This window comes from Rhincodon typus, chromosome 26 (assembly GCF_021869965.1).
Source record: "Rhincodon typus isolate 14 chromosome 26, sRhiTyp1.1, whole genome shotgun sequence".
Taxonomy (NCBI): Eukaryota; Metazoa; Chordata; class Chondrichthyes; order Orectolobiformes; family Rhincodontidae; genus Rhincodon; species Rhincodon typus.
This window is the reverse complement of record NC_063357.1, coordinates 5,450,088-5,473,360: the sequence shown is the minus strand read 5'-3', so window position 1 is coordinate 5,473,360 and position 23,273 is coordinate 5,450,088. Positions and strand designations below refer to the sequence as shown.

The 23,273-nt window shown below is 38.5% G+C and overlaps 1 protein-coding gene across 1 annotated transcript in view; it reads left to right on the top strand.

Annotated features, from left to right (window-relative positions):
* The window catches only part of LOC109911139 (ribosomal protein S6 kinase beta-1-like), a 72,054-nt gene extending 50,035 nt beyond the window's left edge, over positions 1-22,019 (top strand). Inside the window, exons 13-15 of the mRNA XM_020510401.2 lie at positions 1,036-1,143; positions 5,246-5,358; positions 12,420-22,019. Coding sequence (XP_020365990.1) covers positions 1,036-1,143; positions 5,246-5,358; positions 12,420-12,663 — 465 coding nt within the window. The 3' untranslated portion in view covers positions 12,664-22,019. The remainder of the gene's footprint in view (positions 1-1,035; positions 1,144-5,245; positions 5,359-12,419) is intronic.
* The last annotated feature ends 1,254 nt before the right edge of the window (positions 22,020-23,273 follow it).

Here is a 23,273-nt window from a genome sequence, read left to right as displayed (position 1 = left end):
TGTAAAAATTGTTACAAAAGTTAAAATCCTAGAATTGTAATCATATCATCCCTACGATGCCGAAAGAGCCCATCAAGTCTACGCCGACCCCCTGAAGAACATCCCACTCCATCCCCGTAACCTCACATTGACCGTGGCCAGCCCACCCAGCCTACACATCCCTAGACACCGCAGGACAATTTAGCATGGCCAACCCACCTAACCTGCACAAGTTTTGGACTGTGGGAGAAAGCTGGAACATCCAGAGGAAACCCATGCAGACACGGGGTGAACATGCAGACTCCACACAGTTGTCTAAGGCTTAATCGAACCCGGGTCCCTGGCACAGAGGCAGCAGTGCTAAGCACTGAGAATTTGAACTTGTGCAAAATCAGTACTTCTGTATGTTGTTGTCTTAGTGACTCATCCATGACTTCCTTTAGTCTGAATGTTAGCTGTTAAATGTTATCTTTGTTCAAACCCTTTTTTAAAAAAAACACAAAATACATGCACACATCAGATAGAAGTAAGTATAAGTACTTAGGTTTGAGGATTTTGTAAATTGTACTTCGATCTATTTAGTTATTCAACTACTACAGAAGCTGAAATGAATTAACTGCGTACAGACTAATAAGTAAAACAGATACCATCCCATCTATGAAACTGTTCACTGAATAACATTGAGGAAAGAATGTAGAAGTGTTATGGGATTTTTTTCTCCCTCTTATCACACTAGTGCAGGTTGGGCGTGTTTCATTTCACTTTGTCGTAAGAAGCAGCTGTAGCTGTGAAAAGTTGCAGTAAATTGAACTTGCATGTAAATGGCATTAACTTTTTATTTGCAGGTCCCAATGTAGTGTTTCAATATTGCTGATCTTTTATGCACCAAGATAATTGTTCTGCCTGATGTTAATGCAGGCTGTATGTAAACAAAGTACTCCTTTTGTTCTGAGTTTTGCTGAGTTTTCCAGAAAGATGAATGGAAAACAAAAGATGAGAAGATCCTAAGGATTAGTAACCTAATTCTGAATGAATCATGACTTTTTTCCTCTTTAGCAATCAGATGATGATGTTAGCCAGTTTGATTCAAAGTTCACACGACAGACACCTGTTGACAGCCCTGATGACTCAACCCTCAGCGAAAGTGCCAATCAGGTCTTCCTGGTAAGCTTTTTCAATATACCATATGCCTCTGCTGTTTGAGGTAATTAGTGTGTTTTTTGTAAAGTTAATGAGAAGTTTGAAGTGTTGACACTAGACAAAGGAAGTAGTTAAGGAAGCTTGTATAGATGTACTTAAGGAAAAGCTACATAAACATGAATGAGCAAGGAATAGAGAAAATATCCTGAGAAGGAATGTGAAGAAGTACAAATGGATTATAAAATGCAGGCATATGCCATGATCCTTTGCTGCATTGCAGTCTGAACGTAAGATCTGTTAGCACCAGGAGTAGTATAGCAGGAATAAGTTAAACATTTTGTAAAACACTCCCTCCTCTGTTCCAGTGTTGTACTTAGTATTGATCTTGAGCATCTGCTGCTGGCAAGGTGACACATTTACTGTTTTGCCAGTTGTTTTTAAAGAGTGAGCAGTTTTGTTCTGTAAGTCTACCATGATTGTTTAAAATTGTTTGCAATTGAATGTATCCACTTTGTTTTAAATTTTATTTTTCACTAGTGTTAAATTTGTTATTTGATCTAATTATGCCAAGGTTCTTATTATATGCCTTACTACTTTTAAGTCAGGCATACTAGAGGACTTTTCAACATTTCCATCGGTTTCAGGTCCAGGATGCTCCAGTTCCTTTGAAAATATTCAGTCATAAAATTATGTGGTAAATGATGAACTGCATGAGTTTTTAGATTTGATTTAGAGTTAGCACACTTGCACTGTGTCAGAAACTTCAGAGATTGAGTGCATAATCCAGAGTGAAACATCAGATCAGTACTGAGGGAAGGTCACAAGACCTGGATTGCTGCCTTTCAGACAGAGCATCAAATTGAAGCTTCATTTTGTTATCTTAGATGGACATAAAAACTTCCAAGGTATTTCTTGAAGAACTGGAGAGTTTTTCTTAGTGTCCTGGCTAATATTGATCCCTGAACCAGTTTCAAGATTTATAAGAGTCATAAAGATATATAGCACAGAAATAGACCCTTTGATCCAACTCATCCATGCAGATTATCCTAAATAAATCCAGTCCCGATTGCCAGCATTTGGCCCATATCCCTGTAAACCCTTCCTGTTCATTTACCCATCCAGATGCCTTTTAAATGTTCTAATTGTACCAGTCTCCGCCACTTCCTCTGGCAGCTTATTCCATACAGACACACCACCCTTTGCACAAAAAAGTTGTCCCTTACATCCCTTTTAAATCTCTCCCCTCTCGCCTTAAAACTATGCCCTCTACTTTTGGACTCCCTCCATTCCAGGGAAAAGACCTTGTTTATTTACTCTATCCATGCCCCTCATAATTTTATAAACCTCTGTAAGGTCACCCCTCAGCCTCCGACGCTTCATGGAAAATAGCCCCAGCCTATTCAACCTCTCCCTATAGCTCAAACCCTCCAACCTTGGCAACATCCTTTTCTGTACCCTTTCAAGTTTCACAACATCCTTCCTATAGCAAGGAGATCCGAACTGCATGCAGTATTCCAATAGTGGCCTAGCCAATGTCCTGTACAGCCGCAACATGACCTCCTAACCCCTATGCTCAATGCACTGATCAATAAAGGCAAGCATACCCAAGCGCTGCCTTCTGTCTACCTGTGATTCCACTTTCAAGGACCTATGAACCTATACTCTAAGGTCTGTTTGTTCAGCAGCATTCCCTAGGACTTTGCCATTAAGTGTATAAGTCCTGCCCTGATTTGCCTTTCCAAAATGCAGCACCTCAGATTTATCTAAATTAAACTCCACCTGGCACTCCTCAGCCCATTGGCCCATTTGATCAAGATCTTGTTATACTCTGAGGTAGCTGTCGTTGCTGTCTACTAAACCTCCCAATTTTGATGTCCTCTGCAAACTTACTAACCAAACCTCCTACGTTCACATCCAAATCATTTATATAAATAATGAAAAGCAGTGGACCCAGCATCGATTGTTGTGGCACACTGCAGGTCACAGGCCTCCAGTCTGAAAAGCAACCCTTCACCACCACCACCCTCTGTCTTCTACCTTCAAGCCAGTTCTGTATCCAAATAGCTAGTTCTCTTTCTATTCCGTGTGATCCAACCTTGCTAACCAGTCTACCATGAGGAATCTTGTCAAAAGCTTACTGAAGTCCATATAGATCACGTCCACAACTCTGCCCTGATCAATCCTCTTTGTTACTTCTTCAAAAAACTCAATCACGTTAGTGAGACACTATTTCCCATGCACAAAGCCATGTTGACTATCCCTAATCATTCCTTGCCTTTCCAAATATGTGTAAATCCTGTCCCTCCGGATTCTGTCCAACAACTTGCCCACGACCAAAGTCAGGCTCACCGGTCTATAGTTTCCCGGCTTTTCCTTACCACCTCTCTTAAATAGTGGTACCATGTTAGCTGATCTCCAGTCTTCTGGCACCTTGCCTTTGGCTATCAATGATACAAGTATGTCAGCAAGGGGCCCAGTAATCTCTTCCTAGCTTCCCACAGAGTCCTAGGGTACACCTGCCCAGGTACCAGGGATTTATCCACCTTTGTGTTTTAAAATGTCCAGTACCACCACCTCTAAAATTTGACATTCTTCAAGATGTCGCTATTTATTTTCCAAGTTCTCTATCTTCCGTATCCTTCTCCACAGTAAACGCTGATGCACAATACTCCTTTAGTATCTTCCTCCATCTCTCATGGTTCCACACACAGGTGGCCTTGCTGATCTTTAAGGGGCCCTATTTTTTCCCTATTTACCCTTTTATCCTTTAATGTATTTGTAGAATCCCTTTGGATTCTCCATAACTCTCTTTGCCACAGCTATTGTGTCCTTTTTTTTCCCTTCCTGATTTCCCCCTCAAGTATACTCCTAATGCTTCTAATACTCTTCGAGGGAATCATTCGATTCCTGCTGTCTGTACCTGACCTACACTTCCTTATTATTCTGGGCCAAAACTTCAATTTCTCTAGTCATCCAGCATTCCCTACACCTACCCGCCTTGCCCTTCACCCTAACAGGAACCTACTGTCTCTGGACTTGTCTCTTTTTTTATTTTTTTGAAGGCTTCCCATTTTCCAGCCTTCCCTTTACCTGTGAATATCCACCCCCAATCAACTTTTCAAAGTTCTTACCTAATACTGTCAAAATTGACCTTCCTCCAACTTGAACTTTAATTTTTAGATCCAGTCTATCTTTTTCCATCACCTATTTTAAAAATAATAGAATTATGGTCACCGGCCCAAAGTGCTCCTCCACTGACATCTTAGTCATCTGGCCTGCCTTATTTCCCAACAACGTTGTTGTGTATTGAATCAGAAAATTTTCGTTATCCACTTAACAAATTTGCCCGTCCAAACCCTTAACACTGTGGTAGTCCCAGTCTGTGTTTGGAAAGTTAAAATCCTCTACAGTAATAACCCTGTTATTCATAAGGCTAAATAAGTTTTCAAAGAGGAGAGAGGGAGAGCAGAGGAATGAAATACAGAAGGAAGCAGTGGGATAGTAATCAGGAACTTCAAGCTAATGTTCTGGGGATATGGCTTCAAATCCACCATAGCAGATAGTGACTTGTGATATCAACAAAAATCTTCAATAAAAAGCTCGTCAGTGGGATCCCTGGAACTGCTTTGATTTATGTGAAAGGCCATCTGGGTTGTAATGTCTCTGTATGCCATTCATACTTGGTCTGGTCTATGTGATTCCAGGTCCACAGCAATGTGGTTTCCTCATAACTGCCCTTTGGGCAACTAGGGATATGCAATAAATGACACATATCACATGAACAAATAAAAAAATCTACGGTATCTTTTGGGATATTTTCCTAGGCATTTGTCACAGTAGAGGGGAATGAAAGACAAATGGGGCAAAAGATGAACCAAAGTTCTTCTAAAAATATCTAATTACTTCTGAGGAAAGTGCAGGTGATTAGTTTTTAGGCAAGGTCCAGATCAGGTGCCTTTGTGGTTGCCGAGCTTATCATATTGCTACCCTGGTGCACGTGAAGAATACCTACATGGGAGAGATATCATGGGCACTGGAGCTGCTTGTGGAATTGCAGTCCAAAAAGACTCTACCTTTTTGTGAGAGAATGAGTGAAACTGTATGACCGTGTCTTCTCCATTTTCAGGGATTCACATATGTGGCTCCATCAGTACTGGAAAGCGTCAAAGAAAAATTCTCATTTGAGCCAAAAATCCGTTCACCTCGCAGATTTATTGGCAGCCCTAGGACTCCAGTCAGGTAATCAAATGTTCCTTACTATGTTTAATATTCTGACAAAACACTTAGCTACCATCTAAAGAACAATTCCTTCATATTAGTCATAAGTTCCGTCTCCTGTAAAATGATATGCTATGTAACGGAATGCTGGAAATCAAGAATAAAAGTGCAATGTGTAAAATATTTAAAAATTGGTAAATTCCTTCCTTGAATGCATAAATAAATACCAGCTCTTTTCCGTAGCCAGTCTATTATATATTGATATTTTCTGACTCTGCTCTCCTAAAGAGTCCAAACTGATCTTGAAGCTCTTGTTCGAATTCAGATACGAAATCACTTGCTGTAGATTTTTAGCACACTAGATTTGAATTTATTTTTGTTTGTATTGCATTTTCATTGACTGCATTGAAACTAGTTTATGCCATACTTGTGATGAAATGCAAGATCTCTTTATGTTATCGGAGTGCAGTGTTAATATAGCATAAGGTGAGGCGATGGCCTAGTGGTATTATTATTGGACTGTTAATCCAGAGACCCACAAAATGTTCTGGGAACCTGGGTTCAAATCCTGCCACAGCAGATGGTGGAATTTGAATTCAATAAAAAATATCCGGAATTAAGAATCGAATGATTTTCTGATTGTTCACTAATGTCCTTTAGAAAGGAAACTGCCATCCTTACCGGTCTGGCCTATATGTGACTCTAGACCCACAGCAAAGTGGTTGATTCTGAACTTCCCTCTGGGCAATTAGGGATAAGCAGTAAATGCTGCCTAACCAGCGATGCCCTCATCCTGTTAATGAATGAAGAGAAAAATTACTCGGCAGACATTTGGAATTAATTGATCAGATGCAAAGAGGGAGCAAGTAGGAACTGGTGTATGGATGGAACTGTAAGACTGAGCAGTTAATTACTTCAATTACAAAGTAAGGTTTCTTGATTTTCTGTCTCTCTTCTGTCTGGCTGAGATCTAAGTTGACATTGGTAGTTTATGATGGTTGCCTAAAGGTGAAGATTGGAAATGGAGTTCTTTTCGCACCAAAATTTGTAATTGGATTTACTTTGGAGAAGAATAACTGAAACTAAATGTCAGTTAAGTGGATATATGGACATTATTTATGTTTGCCAAGAAAAAAAAGTAAGGTATTGGTACTGTTTGGTATTGGTATTGTTTCTACCTAATTAGAAGCAAGATGAAGCCTAATGTAAAGGTTCAAGAATTAGACACGAAGAAGCTTTGGAAATTCTATTAAAATTTATTGACACAAGTTATACGAAAGGTCACCTATTAATGCATGTGAGGCATTGTCAGACTTTGTTTAGTTATTAAACATGCTTGGACTCCTGTTAACTGAAGTTGGATTTTCAGAACAGCATGTACTTTTGGAACAGACGTCATAAGCCTTTCAACAAAAACAAAATCTTCCTCTGAATACATTAGTTGTCAGTGGCCTTCGTGTCTCAAATGGGGCATTCAGCAGTAACATGGCAGTAATAACGGATTTCAATGGTAGTGGCAAAGGACGATCACTTGGATGTAGTCTGAAAATGTCAGCATGAAAGGAGAATTATAACTAAAAGGAGTGATACCCTGGCAGTTAAAACCAACATCAGGAATTGGAGAGAATCAGCCTCGGAATATCCTACTATATGGTCAAATATGTGTTTTAGATGCAACTTGGAAAATCGTTTATGCAATGAATTGTCGGAAATGGAATAAAGTTTTTGAAGTTATACATGATATGGAAGGCGCGAAAGAAGATGGTGATACTGATTCTGACTGAGTGAATTGTACTAACATCATGCTTAGTCCAGTAATCAGTGTTTTTGTTGCAGACTTGTTTGGTTGCATATTTCTTTGGAAAGTCACTGGATTTGTAGTTAATACAATCCAGACGTTATACTATTCCTTCAACAAACCCAACTTCTCTAAGGAAAGTATTAATCAGATGTTATTAGCATCAGAAATTTAAAAGAGAAGGTTAATTATTAAGGCTAATTGAAATTTGCAGTTTGCCAATGTGTCTTCTCACAGGCTAAAATTCTTACTGGAGGATGCAAGAGTTTTTCTTTATTCATTCACGGGATGAGGGCATCACAGGCTAGACCTGCATTTATTGTCCATCCCTAATTGCCCATAGGGCAAGTAAGAGTCAACCACATCGAGTCTGGCATCACATGTAGGCCAGACCAGCTAAGGATGACAGCTTTCCTTCCCTGAAGGACATTAGTGAGCCAGATGGGTTTTTCCTGACAATTGACAATGGATTCAAGGTCAACATTAACTCTTAATTACAGCTTTTTTTTTGTATTATTGAATTCAATTCCACCATCTGCCGTGGTGGGTTTGGAGCCTTGGTTCCCAGAACATAGCCTGCATCTCTGGATTAATAATCCAGCAGTTATACCATTAGGCCATTGCCTCCCCCATAAGTAAGGGACAGTGGGAGTTTATGAAAGAGATGAGCAATATGTGATATCTGTATATTTAGGAAATAAAGGGCACAGTCTCTCCAATTAACAAAAGCCTCCATTGGAGGAATGGACTTGAGGATATGGGATAAGAAAAGAAAAGCATCTTGTACTTTATAGACATGGCTATTAGATTTAATTTGTCTACAATAATTTTGAGTAAAGAAAAGAGATTAATAGCATACAGGATAATTGAGAAATGAATAGGGATTGGACTGGGAGTACTGGCTAAAGTTTTAACTGATAGTTATGAGGAACTTATTGATATATTAGTGAAAAAATGGACATTATCATAATGAACACAGCAGTAGAAAATCCCTTCAGTAATGTAGTGTGTGAATGAAATCCCTGATAATAGGAGATGTTTTATAATATCCTAGTGGACTAACTATATTGTAAATTATTATCTGCTCTGACATGGGCAGTCCAGCTGAATAACTGACTGAAAATGGTTTGGGGCCTTTCTCCATAGCAATTGGTTTTTAGGAGAATTCCAAAATATCCTTTGGCAATGAGTGATTTCCCCTAACTTTGGAAGGATTTATAATTAGCTTTCTGAGCACTTGAATGCCCTGCACCAGGAAGGAAAGATGTACGTTAGGGCTGAACTTTCAGAAGAAATTAGGCAAGTCTTGTGGCATAATATAAGACTATCGGAAATGAATTTTAATCTAAGGGACATGATGTGTAACAAATAGGAAGGAAAAAGATTTGGAAGTTTGGGGAAATGTGATGCACAGTGGTGGAAATCAATAATCTTACAGTTTAGAACCAAATGGTGTACATTCCTCAACATTAATTGGCAGTGATTGCACACCTACAAAATCTGAACAAATTAAACGAAGTGTTGAATGACCGTGCACTTCACATTGGATAATTATAAAGACCGGATTATGGCAAATTAAGAGCTGACTGGATCTGACCAAAGTGGAACATAGATGTAGAACAAGGATGTCCAAGCCAATGTAACATGCATGCCAGAAAGGGCCGATGAATGGAAGAATGCCACCATTACAGGAAGAACAGTGAAATCCCAGAAGGAATCTGCAAGCTTTGACTAAATGTACTATGTAAAGAGCAAGAGATAAGATCCATGGATTGACAACATGGGGTGAAGATGTGGAATGCGAGAAAAAGAATTGTTGTAGAAGTGAAGATGGCCCTTGGGGTGAAAGAAAATCAGACTTGCAAAAGGAATCCTAGTCCTAGAAAGAGCAGATCTTTTGGTAGTGGTCCAGAACAAGAGAGAAGGGCAAGAATAAGGACTACTGAACAGGATGGGAATACCATGTGAAATGGTGCCCTTATGATTGAGACATTTATTGACAACAAGCATATTAGAAAATGCATTGATAAAAGATGTGAAGCAAAGTGTTGGAGGGCTGAAAAGAATTTGATGTATGTGCTGAAGTACTAGATAGGTGAAGCCAACTTCTTTATTTTGATAGAGGAATTTGTGATCAAAGTTCAGCAGTTAACTTTCAGTCGTCATTAACTAGTGCATCATTTATTGCATTGCAACAAGCAGAATCTACTCCCTTGACAATCAGCACTTTGCTTTTGTATTATGAATCTTGTTTTCCTTTACTTTGGTATTTCTTGCCCTGGTAAAGTGCTTTGACAATATGTATTTAGATGCATCTTGTTTATGTGTAGAAACAAAGATTAGAAGTGGGTCTAGAATTTGAAAAAAAATTCTTGATGGTCTGTTCAGAATCAAGGACTGAAAATCCTCAGGTGCCATTCAAAAGTAATTTTATGCCTTTATGTACTAGGAAGTGTGATATTTAAGACTTATTACAGGGAGGATTTCAGTTATGTAGATTGGATTCACTGAATTTATGTAGACTCTAGTTAAATGGGATTAAATAAATTATAACACAGGAAGCCATTCAGCCTGTGGAGTTTGCGTCAGCTCTTGCTCCATCTCCCTCTTTTTTTTTTCCTCCCTCAACTATTTGGCCAATTTCGCTTTGAAAGCTCCTACTGAATCAGTTTCGACCAATCTTTCCAACAGTGCATCCCAAGTTTTTAACCACATATAAAAGATTGCCCTTGCGCTGTCTCTGGTCTTTTGTCAGTCACTTCAAAATGATGTGATTGAAACAATAATATGATGCTTTAGCCTTATCCCTAATCCATGGCCCTTTCCACAAAGGGAGTGGAACCATGCAAAGATTATCCTGATGTACGACTATGAGCAATCAAATTTTTACAAGCATGGCTGACATTTACAATAAATTTATTGCTTCCTGAGTGGAGATATATCATATTACACAGCTGGCAGGGGCCCATTCTATTTTTTAACAGTCAGGGCAAAATGAATTTGAATAGTTTATTTTGTGAAACAAAATCAATACATGTACTTTTGGTGTCATTCTGAGGAAAGGTTTTTAATCTTCTCTGGGTCTTCATTGCAAAAGTATTACTATAAAGGATGCAAATCAGAGAAATGTATGTGTTCATTGTGCAATGGCTGCCCCGACTGAATAAATCATAAGCAACTTTGTCACTTGCATTGTAATCCTGGGTTAAACAATTCAGCAAATTCTCAGCAGTCTTTTTATTTCTGTGAGAATTAAGTATGAAGCAATGTTGCCTACAACAGAAGGTTGATAAAGCAGTGTGAGAGATATTGCAGATTAAAATTATAAATGGCATAAAAGCATCAGAAGAGCACCGAGGCCTGGAGACTGAGAAGGTCCCATGTTTGGTCTCCAGTTCACTGATTACAGCAAAGCACTGCTGCCTAAACTGTATTGGCCACAATAGCTCCTGACTGTCAAAAGGAAAACCAGAATTTCTGTTGACACCATTGTGTTAGCCGTGAGAGTTTGAGTCAGATTGTGACTGTAAGACCTGCATTTGTGTGTTTTGCAACAAACAAAGTCTAGTTACTCAGTAAGCAGTTTGTTTCAACCGCGTGCTCCAGCAAATGGGAAGTGGTGTGCCATTTTCTACAGCCAGAAACTGCAGCTCTCAGAACTCCTGATAGAAATTCAGAAATGACTCCATGAAACTTGCAAATGCAAATTGATTATTTCTCTGGCAAATTATACTTAGTGGGGAACATCAAGATACACAGTACATGCATACGGTGTATCCCAGATACTTAGTGGTACCTCCAGGCATGATAAATGAAGGAATTAACCAATCATCAGCTTTCTGGCCAGAAGTGTGGTGTTGCTGTGTGTAGCTGAGTTATGCAATGTTGATCTTTGAGAGAAATTTGAATTGACTGTGGATTGGGTGTAGACTCGTATACTGAACTTTTGTAATATTTCAGTATAAATAGTAGTGTCATTGATATGGCTGTGATGTGGAGGTGCCGGTATTGCTCTGGGGTGGACAAGGTCAGAAGTCACAACACCAGGTTAAAGTCCAATAGGTTTATTTGAAATCAGTCTTTCCGAGCGCTGTTCATTTGTCAGGTGAAGTGAAGAGAAGCCCACAGGCACAGAATTTATAGGCAGAGGAATCAAAAGATCATACAAATGTTGTGAGTGGAGTGTTGACAGGCAGAATAAGAAGTCTCTGCAGGTGATCAAAAATGTCAGATGGTGTAAGTAAAGTGTCAACAGCTGAATAGCAATGAAGGGATGACCTTTAATCTGATTAACTGAGGCAGAGAAGTAATTACAAAAAGGTAAAAATAATATGGAGCTGGAGACAAACCAAATGGCTGGAATAATATGATTGGTTAGACCCTCGCATGTGACTCTTAAACCTATGTAACAAGTAATCCAAAACTGTACAAACTAATTAATGTCGAGAGATCAAAACAAGTTATCGAGATGATGGTGTCAAACTAGGACAGTAAGGAAGAATTACAAATAGAGGACAGTATAGTGTAGTCACATGTAGCATGGCATGAACTCAAGATTATGGTTGAGGCCGTCTACATGGGTATGGAACTTGGCTATCTGCTCGGCAATTCTGTGTTATTGTCCATCTCGAAGGTCGCATTGGAGGATGCTTACTGGGCTAATAATTCACAAGCCTGGGTAGAGAATGAGAGTTCATGTCCCAGCAGGTGAGTTCAGTATTTTATTCTAAATAAATCCTGGCAACAAAATCGGTAAAAGTGATCATAAAGCTGTCAGATTATTATTAAAACTTCAACCTGATCGTTTTGGACACATCTGAGGCTGTGAAACTTGTTTGTAGAACAAGTCGTAGAGACAAAAACTTGTGGGAATGTTTGATATTAGACTAGACTGGGTTGATGAGTGTAAAGGGTTGTTAAGTACGTAGTGATCCATTTGCCTGCGTGGCGGGTAGGTGCCTGTTTACATATTGTATTTATGTTGGACAAAGTAATGAATGAGTAGCATAAGCATAAAATTGTCTGAGCTTTGTGCATTCTTTTACTGAATTTTTTACATGGGTTATCATTGTTTCAGGTTAGTGCTTGGCTATAACAAGAGGTCACCTTGTACAGGGATTGCCTGAAATCTAGGTGGTATTGTATGCAAACCTGTACAAAATTTTGGATGATCCCAGTTTGGTTTCCCTCAGTATATTTTCTCTGCTTTAATAAGTTCATTTTTGACAGATTGAGCAGACAATTTTCTGTGAGTAGTTCACTTAGTGCCACTTTATTTTTGCAGCCCAGTGAAGTTTTCATCTGCTGACTGCTGGGGCCGGGGTGCTAACATGGAACCACCCAGAGAACGTGGATCTTCAGACTACCCAATGGATGTTGGTGTGGAACAGATGGACGTAACAGTGAGTGGAGAGGCATCTGCTCCACTGCCAATCCGACACCCTATGGGCGTGAGCTCTGTGCCTTTCAAAAAGCAAACGTATCCAGTGCCCCCAAATAGACCCGCACATCTGCGTATGAACCTATGACAACAGGTGAATGGAGAAGGAAGGAAAAAGTTCGATGCAAGACTGCGCTTGTGCAAGTGCTGACCAAGTACAAATGAGAGTATTTTTGGGAGGATGCTAAGCCTCCCCATCTTTCTCTCTCCACAATACCCCCAAACCCCTTTTCAAAAACAACCATGGAACTCTTGGTTCAGGATATTACTCAATGAAACTTATGCATCACTGATGGAAGAAAAAGGAGATTTAAAATAATTGGTGGGGTGATGAACATTTTTGTGAGACGCATGTACTGCATCAGTTTAGGGGCATTAACGTCCCACGCAGCATTTCTCCTCCTTGAGGTTCTGCACTAGACGTTAACTGAAAAGTCCCGTGGCTCATCATCATTAATGGTGTTGAAGAAATCTTTCTGCTTAGGTGCCTGATGAACAGTATTATTAACGGCAGAGTTGTTGCACGGCTTTGCCTGAATCTCTCAATCAAATTGCAGCTTATGTCTGGAGGGGAGGGTAGGGTAGGGGAGGGTGCAGAAAATGCTGGGTGTGTCTGCACCCGGGATAGGAAAGATTGCACATTGGGTTCTGATAACGTTATGACAAAGTCTCAGACACTCAATCCTGTATTGTAACACATTGAAACCCACGTAAATACAGTTTATGGAAAGAGATCATGGATTAAAAAAAAAAAATCTATATACACGCTGTAATGCGTACAATGGTGATAGAATTGTATTAACTCTTTGGTACATGCAAGTCTTAAAAACTTAAGTTTGCTTTGTGTAGACTTAATGTTTGAACAGGTTTAAAGTTTACCACATTATCTGCCTTTTTGCTACTGCAACTATACTCTCTTAGAGTTGTCTATAATCACAGTACAGGTGGAAATCTATCTTGTTCTTTTCTAGAAAGAGTTGTACCATCTCCCAAGAGTGTACCAGCATGTTGGTGCACCATTTGTGCAGCAAGCACTTTAAAATCTAGCCTATCTGCATTTCTGGATCATTGAATTTCTAGTTTAAATCCTTTCTATACCCTTTAAATTTCATTATTCTCTGTTTCTCTTTCGAACTATGTTTTTATGCTGGCATCCATGCCACATACCTCAATAGCATAACAGACCCCAAAGTTGAGGTAAGGCAGGGATGGGAAATGAAGATATTCATTTAGACTCGAACCAAGTCTTCCCTTCCTGCATTCAAGCCCTTCTGAAGAGCCTGAAATTCAGTGGTACCTCCCATGTATAAGCCGTGGTTCTGAGCAGAATACTATATATTAAGATCTCCCAAAAAAAACTTTCCACAGCTATAGTACTCAACTGACATTTGTTCTGATTATGTCGTTGCTGTGTTGTAGATTTTCAGGTCTGATTTGTGTGAAATGTAGTGTGTGCTGAAATGTTTTTATTTGCAAGCTGCTTTTCCTGTATCTGTCTCTGCTACTGAAATCAGTTGAGCCATAGGATACAAGCCATAAATGTCTTTATGCACGGAAAGGTAGTCTGGCATGCCATAAGCCTTTTTGAGTACAAACCAATATGAAAGCTTAGATTTAAACTTAAAAGCTGTTATGTATGCAGACTTGCATATAGAGACCTGAAAATGCAGTTCAGATGCCATTCATTTCAGTGACATTTATCCTTGGTTAAATTCATAAATATTTCTCTCCCATTTCTTGTCCTTTGGCTCAGAGCACAGTGATCTCATTAATTTCAGCCACTTGAACTTACCTTTTGCTGAAGAAAATTCACGATTTAATCGTTAAGAGCTCCATTTCATCTTACCCTCACCCATTGTTGTGATTATATTGGTATCAATATTTGCTTTTGGGCGTTAATTTACATGTCTCACTTGAACACTTTTCCTGTTTTACTGAAGTAGAAAATCATGGTAAATGAAGTTCTGGTTGTGAGGATCGTACATGGACCTGTAACTTAGGAACTGGGGCCATTAATTGGAGAGAAGGAATTGCTTCTTCAAAGTATCTAATGCTAAAATTCAAATTTATTTAGGAGGTTAATTGCTAGTTTTGCTTTTTCATTTCTTCTCCCCGACAATAATTCCATTGTGATTTCAATAACGTAAAGCCATATTGGCCTGTTCTGTTTATCAGCAAAATCTTCGACTGAGAAATCTGATCTTGGTCTGGAAGAACATGGAAAAATGTTTGAGTCATGTAGTACAATAGGAGCATCATTTTAAATTCTCCGTAATGTTGGCTGTGAAGAGATTTATATTCTAATACTGAACTTGGATTGATCAGCCTCCGATCGTAATTATTGTAGTTTACTACAAATGGCTCAAGATTCAATACCAGTTATTGAAACTTAATGATTTATTGTGCATATGATTCTCTGAGCATGTTACATATTCAATCACCTATCCTGGAACTGTCCACGTGACTCAGAAGATGCTATGTACTGAACTAACATGACTATATCAATGGCAACCTTGGAGTTGCGTGTATTTGTCCAATTTGTCATAAGAAATGCTACATTTCATTTTTACAGTTTCTCAGGCCTATGTTCCACTAAATCCTCCCTCCTTTGTCTGTATGAAAATGGCCATGTTCCTAATCTGTGCAGCTGACCATATATCCATTTACCATAAAAGTCATTTGATGTAATTTGTAAGATATCGTTCAGTCTTGACTGAGCTAAAAGTAACTGTGGCAGCATTTGTTTTATTTTCTGTTGAGCTAGTTTGAAATGTTAAGTTCTAGAAATGCCTAAACCTGCCTCCTGGCCATGCTGCTGTATGGTTAGCTGAAATATGAGTGGCCTTTTGCTCAGATTCTCGCATCAAGCTTCTCTAGGTGACATGGTTGAGATTGGAATTTTTTAATTACAAAGAGGTTTGTGGCGTGAACTTGTGTTCCATCACTGCTGCAGCACAAGAGGCTGCCAACAAGCTCTATACCAGACGGAGATTGAATATCAGCTTGTATGTGATGCACTTAATACAATGTGATCAGAGAGTTGGTAGAAGCAATTTTAATAAGCTTCTTGTTAGATGCCATAAAACCAAACTCTCAGAACTGACCACGTTTGCCAGGAAACATTCTCCAGGAAGAGGGGCAGTTGTGCTCTTAACTCCAAGACTTAGTTGAAGTCATGATTTTTATTTTTTTAAAGTGGGCAAAATACATAAAGTAGATTTTATGTTTACAAGGGCATCACTACCTCCCACCTTTAGTTATACAGAGTTATTCAGTGACTTCAAAAACTGTCTTTATTGTATTACAGTGCTGAAATCTATTAATTTCTATTTAACTCTATAAAAAAAAGTCAGTAAAGGCTGATTTGCAGTCTATACATCTTTCAAATTCACTGCTGTTGTTAATGCAAGAGTTATACAATGGTATAATCAGGTGTGTTGTTTGAGTTTGTCCATATCGTTTTTATAATTTTGGGGTTTTACAGAGCTTTGTGGGTCACATTCTATGATTCTATGTTTCTCCATTTTGATCAGAAAGCCAGAGGCCAGAAATGAAAACAGTTCATAGATTTGAATATTGCTATTGCCCAAGTACCAATGTTCTGTTCAAGAAAGATCAGATCAATAACCTGAATTATATTCAAGGAATAATGTCTATGTAATCTATACAAGCATCCAAAGTGACAGTTTTACAAATGTCAAGTTCAAAGCAATTCTGAAACAGATTTCTTTGTAGAGAATTAGAAATGAAGCCTCTTCACTTAGAAAAGCTATTGAAGGAGCCTAATGACTTGGTTGACTTTGTGGAATCATTAATGCATCCAAAGTCCAATCTAATTTATGTTAAAAATATTCATTAGCGATGGATCATACACTTGCTAGGAGTTAGGGAGTAGGTTGCAGATGCCCTTGGCTATCTGGTATTCTGCAGTCACTAGGGCTGTTGTATTGAATTTGGGAAGGCTGAGAGAATAATGGCTGCATGTTCCCTATCACTTGTCTAGTTGCATTTCATAGGCACTGCATGATGAAATGGAGATGTAAGTGGCTTACTTCTATGATCTGCCAGATTAGCAAACATGCATTTACCCATTGGGTGATTTGAAGAGGCGTGGGGATTAAGTCTTGCTGTCTGGGTAATGAAAATTCACATTTTGTCATTCTTCCGGTACTGCTTCACAGCTACTGTAGACTGACCATAGAACATAGCAAATTAAGCATTGAATCACTATTGTGTTGTCAGTCTCTCTCTTTCTGTTATCTTTTTATGTAGCAGTCAGCAATCATGTAAAGGCCAATAAGTTTTCCAAGGTTGTAATTGCAAAGCACTAAAACACATGTTGGAATGAGTTTTGGTGTCTTTTATTAAATAAAATCCAACACTTACAAAGAACTGTGCTGAACTGTATCTGACTTGAAGATTTTTATATAATGAGTTTTCCATAATATCTGGGGAAGTGTCTTAAAAATATTGAATGCCAAAGTCAGGTTGAATTAATGTCTGCTTTGGCTGTTAAATCAGCTGTTTCACATCCTGAGTTTTCACCCTAATTTCTTCTCTCCTCCTCGGTCTGATTTCTACCAACTGCCCGCCACCCCCCAAAAAAACAGCAAACACCACAACTCTGGAGGAGAGGGGAGGAATAATTCTTGGAACACAAATTAAAGAAAGATTTCTGAAAAAGGCTGGCAGTGGGAAGGGGAAGTGTTGCAAAATTTGATTCATTGTAATGGTTGGATTTCTGAAGAGCTGTTGACAGTTTTAAAACAGATGAACTTTGCAGAGTGACTTAAATTAACATCTGATTCTCTGTGTAGTATCAGTTGAGAATGCCCTTGAAAATAAACTTCCTAAAAGATCCACACTCGGTTGATTGCAAATCTTCTTTGGTAGTATGTTAACGTTTCCAGGGTTTCGAATATGGGATTCATGTACATAGTAGCAGCCACTAGCACTGTGGCTTTTGGTCCCTGAAGTAAGTTGTGTAATGAATTTTACATGGACCGTGTAGTTTCACAGAACCCTCATCCTGTCCTGATCTTTGTAGTGGGGTGTTAGTTGAATGTATTACTAAGGAAAAAATTGGGTGACCTCTGCCCACCCCCACAAAAGGAAAAAAATCCAAGTCTTCCCTCTAACTTGGGGTTGGGATCCAGTACTTTTGTGGAGAAGAGAGCAAGATGATCAATATATTTCAGTGCTGACATGGGCCCTCAGGTTCACAATGAACTCAAACTATGCAAATTGCTTTTCTCCCCCAGTCTACTGAAAATTTGAAAACAAAAAATCTCATTGAATATAGATTTGTCAAGTGGTTTAATAATCTCAAAATTAGGCTTTGTATTTCAACAGAACTATAAATTTTGTGTTGATTCTTATTTTTGTATTATAGATTTGAAACTTTTATTGTGGTGCAAATGGCTAGCTGATTTGAATTGTAGATTAGAAAAAACATTTTGTAAACTGCTTCCTTTTCTCTCCCAGTTCCACATCCCTTTTGGAGGTTTATTTGATAGATTTTTTTGGATTCTTTAAAATTTGTAACTCATATTTGTGGGGAAATGGAGATAATTATCAATTTGTTTTTTTTATGGGAGCTGTCAAACTTTTATGAATGTGGAGTCTTTATAGGCTTTATGGGTCTGTAAATGTAGCTGTGGATACTGCCATTAATGTTTATTTGAGTTTGTTAACAAAATGTGTAAAGAGGTATTGATTGGTGTAAGCCTATTTGTAGTTCTCAGGCAGCTTGCTGCCAATGCTGTGATGTTGATGTAGCGCTGATGTTTGTGAAGCAGAATTAATATGAGTTGGATCCCTGTGGAGGCTGTCGGCCATGAACACCAATCCTGTGTAGAAAGAGCCATTCCACCATGACTGGCTTGAATAGTTTACAGCTGCGTTCACATTTCAGCTGCATCATTGTTTCAGGGCTGATAGCTAAATCTGCACACTGATTCTAAACCATTCTACAATTGGGTAAGAGTTTTCTCAGGAATTACATTATAACTTCAAAACTGTCTTGCACCAATGTTGTAGTGTAATATTGGAGCCTTAAATAATGGATTTGGGTCTTTAGGAAACAAACGTTTAAAACAGCAATTTTCAAAATATTAAGAGATCAATCAATTGGGTTTGTGATCTAAATATTGCAATCTATGGGGAGTTCTGTGCATATTTGTTTATTCCCTGTGATACTCATGGCATGTACTACAGTGGCTGAATTATCATTGATGTGGATATGCTGGTGTTGGACTGGGGAGGACAAAGTCAGAAGTCACACAACACCAGGTTATAGTCCAACAGGTTTATTTGAAATCACAAGCTTTCAAAGCGCTGCTCCTTTGTTAGGTGAAGCCAGTTCACCTGTTGGACTATAACCTGGTGTCGTGTGACTTCTGACTAAATTATCAATGTAGATGAGCTTCAGATTTTACCTGCAGTTTCTCTAGGAACAATGTAAAGCAAATGATTTGAATTTGTCTTAACTTATGGTAGTTGTTGATTGTTCTAATGGTGATCAGTTAATCAGTTAGTGACCAGTTCATGTCCCCAGCTCATTGCCAACACCCCCCACCCCCCCAATCTCTGCTGGAAACCAAAGGCAAGTAAGTGGAGAGCATATAATTGGACTTTATGCTGTCACAGATTCACTCCTATTCGGCATTCCCACCGCAACACTTTTAAGGATATTGAGGTTACTTGTAACTAAGTTAATACAAGTGGGGAATTGAAGTTTGGAAACTCTTGTTATGTGGGGCTCAGTACCATACTATGCTGTAGACTTACCCACTGAGCCATTGGAGAATCTTTTTCTTTTTAGATTGCCCTCGTGTTTTTAAAGATAATTTGGGAACAATCTATTATTGCATGAACCTTCTCACATTTTGAGGCATGTAACTGAAGCCTTCCAGATTTATTTGTCATTACAGTATTAATCTTTGATTCATATAAGTTTTTATTAGCAAGTAACTTAATCAACTAATTGTCTAATATTAATTTGAAGAGATGATATGCTGGATTGTCTGCCCAAGTGTGCTGTGCACAGAGCTTAACCATAAGTTCGTGCCCTTGATTAACAAGTTCTGAAGGTCCACTTAAAGCCCTGGTACAATTCAACAGAAGGACAACCAGGCCACTAGTCATCCTAAACTGCTACTTGTATGTACATCCAAAGGTAGATTTTCTTGCTGATATGAAAATACAGAGCAGTGAAAAAGAGGAATTCCCCACTTTACAAGGAAAAAAAGTTCATTTTATCATCTAGGCAAAGCAATGAGTTCGAAAAATTAAGTACTGTTGAGGTGTGTTGACTGCTTTGAATGTTCAGTACAAAGATGTTCTCTTATCTCTAACATTTTTTTTGGAAGAATTTATGGAAGAGTGACAGGCTATAGCTGCCTTCGGTGGAGCATTATTATGCCTTACTCCATATTATCTAAATCTTTATAATCTTTCTTTGCATAAACTTTGGTAGTAAAATCATAATTCTGTTGCGCAACCATGCAGAAAATGCAAATGCTGGAAACTTGGAATAAAAATATCCAGAAAGGCACAAATCAGTCACCTTATAAGGAACTGATATTTTGAAGAACGATCCTGTCCAAAGTGTTAATTGATTTTTTTTTTATTTTTGTACTTTATTCCATGTGATTGCAAATTTTAAGGCTGCTTCAATAAAAGGGAAGACTCCTGATAATCCTTTTAACTGTTTCTTCATTTGAAATCTTTATTTTCCTCTGCTTTCAATCAAAGGAAAACAATGCAATGGATTACAAGGGACTGGATGGTGGTTGATATCACTGTTTGTGTTGTATATGAATGTTTTATAGTGCATACAAACATCAGGGAATTTCTAACATCAATGACCTTCATATTTCTCTTGTTCTACGTTCGTATTGTAACCAACCTCTGTATAGTTTAGAGTTGTATTGATCATTCAATCGGATGGCTTATTTTCCTAATAGGATAAATGAAGGACGATAATTAATCTGTCAAAAATCATCACAAATGCTTAAAACACAAAGCAGACTTGAGAACAGTTGAATGTTTTATTGTATAACCAATGTCGACATTGATTTTCGAATTGTACCATTAAGTTACCAGCATGTAAAGTTTAAAACAATTACTTATGTAAATTTTGACAATGGAACCTTCAAAACCCAGGTTGTTAGATAGCTGTGGCTTGGTTGTGAACTGATACGGGGTTTGAACAGGTATACTGTAGTTGGGATGATATCCGGGCTCCGTAAGTGAAAGACTGTTTAGAAAACTTGGAAAGCTGCAATTGACAATGCTGTTGGAAACCTGTGCCCATTTGCATGGTTATGCCAATATTTTGGATTTGCTTCAATCATATTCATGTGGCATGTAGAAATTGCCAAATTTCTACAGACCAGTGAAAATGCAAATGAGAAGACTCTAACTAAAGTATGCCAGTTGATGTAAACAGCCTCAAGAAGATTAAATGTGATATTAACTTCTGAATGTATTATGACCAAATTCATTTGAAACCACTTACCACCCAGTTATTACTTTTATTTTCTTATTACTATCCCAGTACCAATCCCTACAAAGTGGTGGGTCACATTTTGGGATTCATGCATATGTCAGGTTGTAAAGCAGAAGGTTGCAATATGGATTAATGCCAATGGAATGAGTAAAATATGAAGTCAAAGCAGATTTTTTTGAAAAAAATGTCCCCAGAAGTGATACAGCTGTAGATGCAGTAAATTATGTTGCCCAACAGCGTGCAAGCAAATTGAATTTAATGCATCTCAAGTACCAGGGGAGCTGCATTTTATTACCTTTAGCTACTCATAGATCTGGGAGTATGTCCAGAACCCATGTCTTATTGGTTAATGGAATTCACCTGGAGGTGGGTACAATTGTGTCTACTAAATGTTTTTACAGTGCTCTAAGAACAATTTTGAACTTGTTAAATATGCTAATGGCAGGATATCACAGCTGTCCTTTTAGGTTGCTGTGTTTGGGGTGTCTCACTAGGCATTTTGAAGTTTACTATAATATAATTGGAACTTTGACATTAAGGGAAACGTAGTTTTAGTTGAAACAAGCAGGGTTGTCCATACAGTTGGCCAAGTGTAACGAGTAAGTTGTTCAGTTCTATAAAATACTCAACACAAATTGAGGTTAATTTTCGTCCCAACTCTTGCATTCCAACTGAAAGATAAAAGCACAAAAATCTCAACACCTTATATGGTATAATGTTGTATCTGGCCTTGGCTGACTTTTCCCTTACTCAAAGACCAATATTTGGCATGTGCTTTACTACTAGAGAATTAGATATGACTCATTATGCCAATAGGACTACATGATTTAGTTGCCTGAGTGAAAATGGTGTGAAGCTACTTTTTTCCCCTCACTAATCATCTTGTACTTAATCAGCTGTATTACTGAAATAAAATTTGATCAATGAATGAACAGCTGTAAAAGTTGAATGTAGTTTTGTTTTGTTTGAATGGAACTTAGTTGGTAGATCACCAGTAAACTAACACCTGGGTTTGGCAGTTGAGACCATCATGAATGGCATCATTTTTTTATTTTGTCACTCATAATTACAATAAGCACAAATTTCCACATGTAGCAAAGTTAAACCAATAATGTGTAGATAAAGAATAATAGGTTGATTAGAAAATTTCTGTACTTATAAACATTGAATTTTTGGAACTGGGGCAAACTAGCTGATGTAAAACAAAAGGCCATAATTTGATTATACTATACTTGTTCCTGCAGTGCACGTGCAGTGCTGTTTTCTGAAACCATATTTTTATTATTTCCATAGAATATGGATGTCACTGGCTAGGTCAGTGTTCATTACTCATCTTGTGTTGTCCTGGGGATGATGATGGTGAGCTGCCTCCTTGAAATGTTTTAGCCTTCTTACTGTTGGAATACCACATTGATGTTAGGGAGAGAGTTCCAGGATTTTGATCCAGTGACAGTGATGGGATGGCAATATAGTTCCAAATCAAGATGGTGAGTGGCCATCGTCATCCAGATGTAGAGGTGATCATAGAATCCCTACAGTGTGGAAACAGGCCCTTCGGCCCAACAAGTCCACACTAACCCTCCGAGCATCCCACCCAGACCCATCCCCCTATAATCCACTTAATCTATACATCGCTGAACACTATGGGCAAGTTTTTAGCATGGCCAATCCACCTAGCCTGTACATCTTTGGACTTTGTCCAAATTTGTGAGCGGAGCCTAAAGACATAGGAGAGGTCCTTAATGAATACTTTTCTTCGGTATTCACAACTGAGGGACCTAGTTGTAGAGGAGGACAGTGTGAAACAGGCTGGTAGGCTAGAAGAGATCGCTATTAGTAAGGAAGATGTGCTAGGAATTTTGAGGAACTTGAAGATAAGTCCCCCGGGCCTGATGGGATTTAATCAACGTTTCCATGGAAAGCGAGGGAAGAGATCGCAGAGCCTTTGGCGATGATCTTTTCGTCCTCACTGTCCACGGGTATAGTGCCGGAAGATTGGAGCGAGGCAAACGTCATTCCCTTGTTCAAGAAATGGAATAGGGATAACCCCGGAAATTACAGGCCAGTTAGTCTTATGTCAGTGGTGGGCAAATTATTGGAAAGGGCTCTGAGAGATAGGATTTATGATCACTTGGAAAGGCACAGTTTGATTTGTGATAGCATGGATTTTTGAGGGGTAGTTCATA